The following is an 11,886-nucleotide window of genomic DNA, read 5'->3' as shown; positions in this document are numbered from 1 at the left end:
GCGATTGCTAATGAGAGATGAGCGCAAAACACGACAAGGCTCGAGAGCAGTGGAGCTTTTATTATTCCGCAGATGAGTGCTTCCGGTTCTTCCAGTTGTGCGCAGTGCTGTTTTATCATATTAGTTACATTTGCGTGCTGAAAGTTGTTATAATGTGCGTTCGCTCGGCGGCTACTATGAGACACTTGTTGCACACTGCAGTAAGCTAGATCGATATTAGGCATGGTAAAACATGTACTCACTGTAAATCAAGAAAACAAGATTTAAACAATAAGACTTACTGTTGAGCTATATAACATGATTAGTTTTCTGTTGATCAATGTATCCGAACAGTTGCTCACCTGTCTAATAAAACACATAATATATTAAAGCATCTTTGGTGTTTCCATGGTTTCTACAAAATAAATCCGGAAATTGAGGATAACTCAGGTATGATGTCATTGATAGACGACGCACGGACAAGGTCCGTGTCCTGGTTAAAATTGCTTATATCTCTGGATTTAAACATTCTTGGAAACATATAGGATAATGTAAGCACTCAAGTCAACAAAATATATAACTTTGTTCTAGTGGTTTTTGGATATTTTAATCCAAAAATCTTACATATTGTGCCTTTAACATTAAAATTAGTGACATTTTCCCTCTTATAGGTAAAATGTAATGTTCAAACATTTTACACACTCTGAGCTGTTAAAGATTGTGTTACAAACTGCTCTGAAACACTGGTTGAAGATCCAAATGCAGTTTTATTGGGGCAATCCAAATTCATAATCCATGAATCCAAAACCAAGGCAAACAATGACAGAGTCCAAGACACAGGCAGAGATCAAGACCATAAACCATGACAAGGGAACCAAGAAAGAGCACTCAGAAATGCAGTGTAACACATACAAGACTTCGCAATGAATGACAAAAAAACAAAAACAAACACAGGGCTTGTTAACAAGGATAATGAGACACAGCTGAATATAATCACACATAATGAGTCCAGGCAATGGGTCATGGGAAATGGAGTTTGTGATGAGCTAGTACGGCAGTCGAGAGGAGTGCCACCTAGTGTAAATCAAGGGCACTCCAACTGGTGGATGTAACAGATTGTTTGGTAACATCTTTGAGGAGTGACACTCATATTTTAATGCTCTTAGACATTTTAAACATTTGAAGAAAGTCACCTTGACCCCACAACAAAAGTAAGATAAAGCAAGATAACATAAAGGGGAGGAGCAGAGTGATTTAACATGCTTGCACGTGCAGGAGCAGTTGAATAATATGACATGTCATCCAGTGACTTAGATGGCATAATTCATCTTCATACGCGCAAAGTTGGGGCCTTATCAACTTTAAGTGCCGGTGTTACATAGCAGGAGGTGTAAAAACTGGGCATGCGAGGACTTTGACAGGAGACGCACAGTCAGTGACCCCTGGTTATATGGGCAATTAATGTCTGGAGGAAGGTCCTGAAAGGGAGGGGCATCAGTAGACTCTTGAATGCTCATTTCACCTGGAAGCTTGTCACTTTTTCTCTCCTCTTTTCTGCTTCAGGCTCTCCAGCGCCATGGAAGTGTGTGAGATAAAAATGTTGCCAGCTTGGGAGAGTGATGGCACAAAGGTGTCTGTAAAAGTGCCAGGCCCAACTCTGACATACCAGAATATTCTCTACTGCATTAGAGAAAGCCGTGGACCGTGTCGCAAGAGAGGACCAGAGAGAGACATCCTAAAAAATGTCAGGTTAGTGTCTGTGTGTGTGAGTATCCAAATGTTGATGTGCTGTAGAAGCAGTTAGATCAGATTGTCTTATTTGCTTGACCTTTACATGCTTCATAAGATTTACATCTCGCATAGACCATATTCAGCAAAACATACCGCTGTGCAGTCAAATATAGATTGCAGATTATTTTGACACAGATAACAGTTATCTTTAATTGATATGCATGTGCGTATCAGTGTCTTTCTGTGTTTCAGTGTTTTTATATCTGCAAAAGAAATGGTTCTTGACCCAATGCTGCTGAACATATCACCCAAAGTTTGTCTAGAGTTCAGATGCTTAGAGATTAGAACGGAAAAAAAAAAGAAGTGCTGAATTTGTAATTCTCCAAAGTTTTTGGTTGTTTTTTCATGTTTCATTTTTTGTGTTATATGCAGCAATCAGTTGCTTGCTTTGGTTGAGGAACTGTGATGGTAGTTTTTTTTTATGTCAGAACACAAGAAAACATAATATTATATAATAAATTATACACTATTGTTCAGAAATTTGGCACTGGTAAAAATTGTTTATGTTTTTGAAAGTCTCTTATGCCCCCAAGGTGCCATTTATTTGATCAAAAATACAGTAAAAACTGTAAAATAAATAAATTTTCTATTTTAACATATTTTATAATGTAGTTTATTCCTGTGATCAAAGCTGAATTTTCAGCATCATTACTCCCGTCTTCAGTGTCACATGATCCTTAAGAAATCACACTAATATCCTGATTGGCTGCTCAAGAAACATTTCTTATTATTATCAATGTATTATCAAAGTTCAAAAGAATAGCATTTATAGGAAATATAAATCTTTTATAAATGTTTTACTGTCTATTTTGATCAATTTAAGGCATCCTTGCTGAATAAAAGTATTAATTTCTTTCAACTTTTGAACGCTAGTGTATATGAAAAGTATAAAGCGAATTTGACTCTTACAAATTACTTTCATTGGTGAAACTCACATTTTTAGGTTATTTAATAAACATATTTCACCTATAATAGTGCACATATAAGACTGTTTTGCTATTTCCTGTTTTAGTGGAATCCTGAAAACGGGACTGAATGCAATCATGGGAGCAACAGGAAGCGGCAAAACATCGTAAGAAGCTCACATAATCATCAGACTACAGATTAGTTACAACTGACAACAAGCTGGCTACTATGCACAATTTCTAACCTTTATTTTTTGTGTAAAGGTTGTTAGACGTGATCGCTGGCAGGAAAGATCCTCGTGGTTTGCGTTCAGGACAAGTTCTGGTTGACAACAAGGTTGTGACCTCTGAGCTCCGTCTCATGTCTGCCTATGTCGTTCAGGTGAGAATGCAGAATTTCTCATGATGATAAAGGAATATTCTGCTCTGTTGTGTGACACATGCAAATGTTAAGGGAAGATTATTGTGTGAGAGAATTATTTTTGTCTCCTATTCTGGAATATTTTGCATTAATTTAATTGGTTTAATTTCCAGCATTTTCTTTGCTATATGTCTGTCTGTCTGCTTCTCTCCTTCCGTAGGATGATGTCCTGATGGGAACTCTGACTGTGCGGGAGAATCTTTTATTCTCTGGAAATCTGCGGTTGCCAAGGAAACAGTATTCCACTGCTGATAAGGAAAAAAAAGTGGAGAGCATCATTCAGGAGCTTGGATTGGAGGACTGTGCAGACACCAAGGTTGGTCTCAAATGCGACTGCCTCTTTTTTATGTCCAGATCTATTCATTTAGATGTTGGTTTTGTGGGGCATACACTCAAAAATGTAACTGTCCTGAGACCGCAAAGGGAAAACAAGTCTTGCTAAAAAGATAAAAAATATTGAAAAAAATTGTTATTAATTAATTGGGTATGATCTTTTAATTGTTTTTCATTTTAATTTTGTCTGAAAAAATAAAAAAAGTAGTGAAATAGTGAAGATTAGTTTTAAAATATTATTAATATTTGGAAAATGCCTGTCAGGGTCACAAGGCCACCAAAATCTTTTAGGGGGAGTTTACACAACACCGTTTTCAACTAAAAACCGAAATAAATTTTGGCCGTTCATTTACACGACAATGGCGTTTTGGAGGCCTGAAAATGCAAACTTTTGAAAACGAGTTTCAAAGTGCAAATTTTTGAAAACTATACTGTTGTCGTCCCCAACAAACAACAAAAACGCAAATTTGTGAAAACGGTGACGTAATGCGCATGCGTATTATGTGTTCAGTCTATGCGTTAAGTGTTTCTTTGCAGCAGTGGTCGGCGGCCCGCGGGCAAAAGTGGCCCTCCAGCAATAATATTTGGCCCGCGCCCGCAGCCAGATTATTTTGGTAGGAATGTGTTGTGTTGTGTCGCGTGACTCGCGTCGCACCGTGCCGCATCCAGTGTAGTCAATATCACTGATTGGGTAGACACGCTCGCGTCCGGTGTAGACACGATGTTATATTCTTTGAAAACAGCGACAACAAAATGCAGTTTAGTATGTGAGGATGCCAGGGAATAATTCTGAGTGTAAAAGTAGGCTATGTCAAATAATAATAAGTTACAATAAGTTAGGCTCCATTGTGTAACAAGCAAATTAAAATGATACACGTTTATTATTCACAATATGGAAAGAGGAAATAAAACCTAGTTCGTTAAGAGCATGACTCAAACATGCCATTAATGGGCTTATCCAAGTCCTCTTTTATTTTTTGAGTTATTTTTAACCATTCCGCATCTCCCACATATGTGTGTTTTAGCAAGGCGGTCTGTGTTGCAAGTTGGTGAATGAAGATACTTGCCAGGTTACGTGCCAATACTCTGCTTTATTAATTTATCCAGTGTAAAACCCAGACACTGCCACACAAACGTGGCTTTTTGTTAATGAATGTCCTACTACAGGATTTAACACAGAGAAACAGCTCAATGCCAGTTACAAAAGACACTGTAACAGTCTGCCACAGGCAATTCTAGTGGCATTTTTCCTCAGTTAATTTAAATTATCCTTTAACTATGTTCTGGCCCGCCATCTAGTGGCGAAAATTTTTTTTGGCCCGATGCCAAACTTAATTGCCGACCCCTGCTTTACAGTGACATCGTCAATAACTGCATGCAACTAATAAACTCACAATTCTGAGTTTATGTCTCGCAATTCTGATTTTTTTTTTTCCTCAAAATTGCGAGTTAATATCTTTAAATATAGGCCTAGCCTATGTCTTTTTTCCCCCTCAGAACTGAAAAAAGTCAGAATTGCTTATATCCCGTAATTCTGGCTTTATAACTCGCTATTCTGACTTCATAACTCGCAATTGCAAGTTTATATCTCGCAATTCTGAGGAAAAAAGTCAGAGTTGTGAGATAAAAAGTTGAAATTATTTAAATAGTTTTATTCCGTGGCGGAAACAAGTTTCCATATGCTTCAAATGGTATTCAATTTAAAATATTTTTACCTTAAAAAAATTGTTAAATGTCATTTAAATATATTAAATAAAAAATATATTGCTTCCAGATTGGTACAGAGTTTATAAGAGGTGTATCAGGAGGAGAAAGAAAGCGCTGTAGCATTGGTATGGAGCTCATTACATCTCCGACTCTTCTGTTCCTGGACGAGCCGACCACAGGCCTCGACTCCAATACAGCTAACAGCATCATTTCTCTCTTGCACAGGTACAGACGTGTGCTTTATTTAATAACACTCCATCGCCTGGTTCATTATGTACTTCTAACTCAAATATAATACCTACATGACCTCTGCTCGTTTGGTAACCAGATGATCTTGAAATCTTTATGTTCATGTCATTTTATCTTATTTCTTCAATTCCCCTCTTTCTCTTTTCTGGTCATTAAGGTTGTCACGGAGTGGTAAAACTATAATTTTCTCGATCCACCAGCCGCGTTACTCAATCTTCAGGCTCTTTGATCATCTGACACTTCTCCATAAAGGAGAAACCGTTTATGCTGGCCCTGCCGGCAAAGCCATGGACTACTTCCAGAGTCTGGGTAAAATATCCACACATTTAATATGCTGGTCACATAAATATGAATTAAATGAAAAATTTATATCAGACTTATTTATATCATCCAAGGTTTTTTTAACACTAGCAAGTTGGTAATACTAAGATATTCTTTGAAATACCTTGGAGTAACATACTGTGATATATAAATATAGTAATCATACTATGGTAAAAAAGGACAATGGACAGTATTTTACATAGTTTAAATTATGCATGAAATAAAGAAGCATGAAAAAATAAAAAGCAAAAAAAGGTGCCAGAGTTTAATAAAATCAACTAAAAAGGACATATAATAATAAAATAAATGACAATAATAATAAATAATGTTCTAAAAGCCTTTTTTGCTTGTGCATTAATACAAAATTTACAATAACTACAATATTTCATAGAAGGCTAATATTTTTACTACAATGCCTTAGCTATATAATAGAGAAAGAAGGTTACACTTTATTTTAAGGTGTCATTTAAGTTCTGAGTAATATTAATTAACTACATATACTTACTATAGGGTTAGGATAACAATAAAGTGTTACCAAAAAGAATATTTGCCATTCATATTTTCAAATCTTATTAAATTCAACTCTGTTGATTAGGTTATGAGTGCGAGGCTTTCAACAACCCTGCCGATTTCTTTCTGGACATAACAAATGGCGAGACCTCTTCTTCAATGTCAACAGGTGATACACAGAAACTGAGACATATGCAACTTATATAAAGTAATCAATGTTTTGTGGTATTGTTCAGTCACATGAGTTGAGTGGATTGAAAGTTTCTCTCTCTTCCTCAGAGAAGTCATTGGCTGAGCTTTACAGGGAGTCTCAGTACTGTGCTTCTATCAACGAGGAGTTGAAATGTATCGCTGGACCATCAGATCCCTCATCTGAAGCCAAGAGCAAGGCACCCTCCTATGTCACCTCGTTTTTCTACCAGGTTTGTTTCATAAGAAAAAAGTCTTTTAGGTGTGTGTTTTCAAGTAAATGGTTAACTGGTACATTAACATGACAGACTGTTCAACTTTAGCTCAGAGTTGTTATCAGGTCAATTATGGGTGAAGTGAACAGTGAGCCATAAACCTTGTCTTTCGGACAGTTGTAACATGAAGTCCACTGAAGACAAATTGTAGTGTTGACTTTGTCAGCTGTTTTTTAATTTAGTCTTAGTCCTGTGTCAAATGTACTTTTTAGTTTTTATCATATTTAGTCAAATGTTTTGCCAAATTTGCCTTGATCTTTTGACATATAAGTGATCTTTGTACCATTAAAACATCCTGCAAATTTCATAGCTTGAAATGTCATCCTCATTATAAACAGCATTTATTTAATCAATGCAGGATCTGTGACGTCGTTACTTTCACCTATAAGCACAAATCAAGGGAATATCAACTCATACACATCCCTAATCTAGTTTCCTGATTTATTATATGCTATTTATCATATAAATTACCACACTCTGTACATTATGAAAACTGGTAAAATAAGAAACTCCTTTAAAAAATGAAAACAGTGAAATTCCTAATAGTAATTCCAATATTTCCAAATTACTTTCATGTTTTTCTATTAAAACAACAGGAAAAAAGACTAGTATTGTCACACAGAGGTTGCATAAGTGTATTTATTCAGCAACCACAATCACAAACAATATAGTCGATATACATGTATGTGCATGTGCATGTTTACCTGAACATGTGTATGTGGATAAATATGTGTATTTGTGTGTAGTTAAAGGTGGTGTGTTGGAGGGCAACGCTGAACGTTCTCAGGAATCCTCAGACCTCATATGCTCAGCTGGCACTTAACATCATCTTTGCTCTACTGATTGGACTCATCTACTACCAGATGCCTTTAACTCTTCCTGAAGCCTTACAGAACAGGTACTGTCACATCCATCCATCCAACCATCCAACCATCCATCCATCCATCATTACAGTTTCATTTCTCTATGTTTGTGTGCAGGATTGGAGCGTTCTTCTTTCTCATCATCAACATGGTGTTTGGCAATCTATCAGCAGTTGTACTCTTCATTAACGAACGAGCAATCTTTGTGTGAGTATGACATTATCAGTTGTTCAAATCATCTATTATGGTTGTAATTGTTGTAAAACTTTAATTTTAATTTAAGTTTTAGTTATTCTGTTATGTGATTTTGTCATTTTAATTTATGTTTAGTATACAACATTTCTAATTTTCATTTAAGATTTTTAAGTTTACGTCTAATAATGTATTTTATTTTATTTCAGCTTTATTTGAATTAATGAAAAGGATTTTTAATAGTTTAATAGTTTTGGTTAACAATAACAACACTGCAGTTTATGTGTCCAGATTCTGTATGTATTTAATGAAATTTCCTTTCATTAAAGGGGTTATGACATGAGAAATTAAATTTGCCTTGATCTTTTGATATACTGTATAAAAATGACTCACCCTCAAGCCATCCTAGGTGTATATGACTATCTTCTTTCAGACAAACACAATCGGAGATATATTTAAAAATATCCTGGCTCTTCCAAGCTTTATAATGGTTGTGAATGGGGGGCGTGTTTTGAAGCCCAAAAAAATGCATCCATCCATCATAAATATAATCCATACGGCTCCAGCGGGGTTAATAAAGGTTTTCTGAAGCGAACCGTTTGGTTTTTGTAAGAAAAATATCCAAATTTAAAACTTTATTATAAGTATAATAACTAGCTTCCAGCAGATGGCCGTACGTATCAATTTGCAGCAGAAGAGTGACCTCTGACCCGACACATGACGTATTGATGAACGTGGACGCGCAGAGGATAGAGCAAATCAAAACAATAATCACGAATGAAAAGTCTAAAACAAGAATTTTTAAAGAGAAATGTTGAAGGATTTCGATAAAAGAGGAGCTTGATTTTTGTTGCTCAAGGAACATAATAAAATAATTTTAAAAAATCCATGTCATGGCCCCTTTCATTTTTCTTTTACAAAAAATATAAGTGTGTTTTATGTGTATGGTTTAGGCATGAGAACTCAGGGGGATATTACCGAACATCAGTATATTTCCTGTCCAAGGTGTTTGTGGATCTGTTACCAAATCGCATTGTACCAATTTTCATCTTCTCCAGCATTGCTTACTATATGATGGGTAAGCACACGTGTCACATAATATATTATTATTGTGCTAAACATCTGGCACATCATTAAAGCTATCAGTAGCACGTGTTGTGTACTAAATGAAACTTGAATATGCATTATGCACAGTAAGTGTACATATATATTTGTCAACAGGGTTGAATCCAGCATTCACATCCTTCTTGTGCTTTGCATTGACCATGTCTATGGTCAGTCTGGCGGGAGTCAGCTTGGCGTTCCTGGTCAGTGCCAGCGTGAGCTCATTTGCCATGGCCAACATCCTCGTAGCCTTGCCCTTTGTCTTCATGATGGTCAGATTTCCATCATACACTTGCACATATGTTCTTTGTCTTTGTCATTCTTTCTTATTCCATCTTTCTCTCTCTCTCTTTGTTGAAGGTGTTTGGAGGGTTCCTAGTAAATCTTAACTACATGCTCAACTGGTTGTCCTGGCTCAAGTGGGTCAGTATCTTCAAATATGGACTAGATGTAAGTAATTTTTGAATGCAAAATTAATTAAAAGGAAATTAAATGCATCATCACACATTATCAGATTATATACACAGTTCTGATTATACTGTACTTGTGTGTTGTTCTTTTATAGGCTGTGACTATAAATGAAATGAAAGGGCTGGTCTTCTACAGTGGGAATGATACGTAAGTTATTTATACAGATAAAAGTGTAATGACAGTTCAGTGAAAGTTCACAGAGTTGTATAACACAGAAGTTAGACAACCTCTTGCATATCATGACAAAGCCTCGATTATACTCCAGCCCGGACCCGGACTACTTGTGTTTATAGACGGGTTTCTGTGCACCGTCATCACAGAGATTCGGCAGAACAGATGTTGTAGGCTACCTGCAGAGATTTGCATCCACCTCTTTTCTCAGCATAAATAACTGTTACCTCCCGTGAGGTGCAAGCAGAACTCGGCATAACACCTGCTAGTGGTTTTGCCCAGAGAATGCGCACGCACCCAGTATTTTTATACAAGAAAAACCCGTCTATACTACTGAAAGTGTATGCTGGGGTCCGCTCGGCGGACGTGTTCCACACATGCGCAGTAGATCGGCTTGAAAAGTAAACAAACATGGATTATTGCATCATTATTATTACACATCTTGCTGTCTTTATATTTTAACGATGGATTGTAGAGGTGCGGGTAGCGACAGACTTTTTAACACAGCCTCTCTTCAAATTCGACGTCCATGTAGTTTTTCCAGCGCATGCGCAGCAGCGCAGTTGTGCTTTTGTAGCCTAGTGCCTCCGCGTACACCTTCCGATGACGATTTTTACGTCACGTGGACCTTCGCGCACGTGGAATGTATACACTAGCTTAATACTAGTTTCATACACTACTGTTCAAAAGCTTGGGGTCAGTGAGATTTTTTTTTAAGAAATTCATACTTTTATTCATCAAGGATTCATTAAATGATCAAAAGTGACATTAATGAGTTTTACATTGTTCTTTCTACTAAAGAATCTTTAAAATATGTCTTACAGAAATATTAAGCAATTTTTTTTTTCAGCAGCAAAACAGTATGATTTCTGAAGGATCATGTGACACTGAAGACTGGCGTAATGATGCTGAAAATTCAGATTTGATCACAGGAATAAATTACATATTAAAATAGAAACCAATTATTTTAAATTGTAATAATATTTTACTGTATTTTTTTTTTTTTATCAAATTATGCAGTCTTGCTGAGCACTGCATAATTTGATAAAAAATACAGTAACATAAACTTTAAAAAAAAACTTACCAATCCCAAACTTTTGAAGGCACAACACAATAAAGGGTTTGTTTTGAGTCATTGTTCAACTAAATCTTCACTGAGCAATTAAAATTGAAACTATTTATTGTGACAACCAAAACTAGATTTTTACATCTTATATTTGATCTCTTTCTCATGGTCAGACTAACAGGAGAGATGTACCTGATATCTCAGGGGATCGACTACAGTGTGTGGGGCTTCTGGCAGAACCAGGTGGCTCTTCTGGGCATCATACTGGTGTGTATGACACTTGCATACATACAGTTACGCAGGATCAACCGCTGGAAATAATGAACATTCTCTTCACAACAGACTGACTCATAAGCACAATGTAATTTCATAAAAGTCATGTTTTTGCATCAACTCCATTTCTGTTGTATGTTTAATACACCGTTGTCTATGTAAATTATAATGTTTGAATTTAATAATTCATCTTGTCTTATTTGGGATGGACACTGATACCTGTTTGTAAATATGCAACTTCTAATTTAAGAAAAAAAAAAAAACATGTTGTGCAATATATCTGTATTTGAAGTGTATTATAGGCTATTTAAATGCTTTTCTGCCAAAATTAAACAGTAAAACAATTATTAAATAAAACAATTCATTAAAAGATAAGAGACAAATTGCTTCTCTAGCAAAATCACTGTATTTGTACAATATGACTATAAAATATGCAATAACTTCTAATTTAAGAAGAAAAAAAAAAACATGTTGTGCAATATATCTGTATTTGAAGTGTATTATAGGCTATTTAAATGCTTTTCTGCCAAAATTAAACAGTAAAACGATTATTAAATAAAACAATTCATTAAAAGATGAGACAAATTGCTTCTCTAGCAAAATCACTGTATTTGTACAATATGACTATTGACTCAAAACTTTATAGTTACTGAGATGTAGCCCTTGTGACATGTAAATACAAAAAAATATAAAGTTCTCAATTTTTTGTGCACACGGAAGGCATGTTGCAAAGAAAATATGGTCATAGATTTTGTTCTGTTTAACCAAAAAGTGAATTATATTTATAATTATATATATATATATATATATATATATATATATATATATATATATATATCAATATGTTTTTATCCCAATAATGAAATTAAATGTTTAAAAAATTAAATGTTTAGCCTATGAGTGTGCATAAGTGAATGCATGTGAAGATTGTCTCGTTTTTATTACAATAAGAAGTCATTTCACCACAAGGTGGCAGCACCGTTCTGTGTCATGACCTACTGTGACTTATTCTGCACGTTCCTATTTTTTTCTTGCACTTCACTGATATTAATTATACACACTACTG

The 11,886-nt window shown here is 35.5% G+C and overlaps 1 protein-coding gene across 1 annotated transcript; it reads left to right on the top strand.

Annotated features, from left to right (window-relative positions):
- Window positions 1-836: 836 nt before the first annotated feature.
- On the top strand, window positions 837-11,203 carry abcg2b (ATP-binding cassette, sub-family G (WHITE), member 2b). The gene is made up of 15 exons (XM_051894188.1): window positions 837-1,728; window positions 2,783-2,842; window positions 2,940-3,057; window positions 3,257-3,412; window positions 5,204-5,361; window positions 5,543-5,694; window positions 6,302-6,385; window positions 6,496-6,638; window positions 7,427-7,578; window positions 7,661-7,750; window positions 8,689-8,813; window positions 8,957-9,111; window positions 9,200-9,289; window positions 9,405-9,457; window positions 10,721-11,203. The coding sequence occupies exons 1-15, from the start codon at window positions 1,556-1,558 to the stop codon at window positions 10,866-10,868; spliced, it is 1,857 nt and encodes a 618-aa protein (XP_051750148.1). The 5' UTR covers window positions 837-1,555; the 3' UTR covers window positions 10,869-11,203.
- Window positions 11,204-11,886: the final 683 nt, after the last annotated feature.

Source organism: Ctenopharyngodon idella, chromosome 1, assembly GCF_019924925.1.
Source record: "Ctenopharyngodon idella isolate HZGC_01 chromosome 1, HZGC01, whole genome shotgun sequence".
In the NCBI taxonomy this organism is placed as follows: Eukaryota; Metazoa; Chordata; class Actinopteri; order Cypriniformes; family Xenocyprididae; genus Ctenopharyngodon; species Ctenopharyngodon idella.
This window is presented reverse-complemented; position numbering and strand designations above follow the sequence as displayed.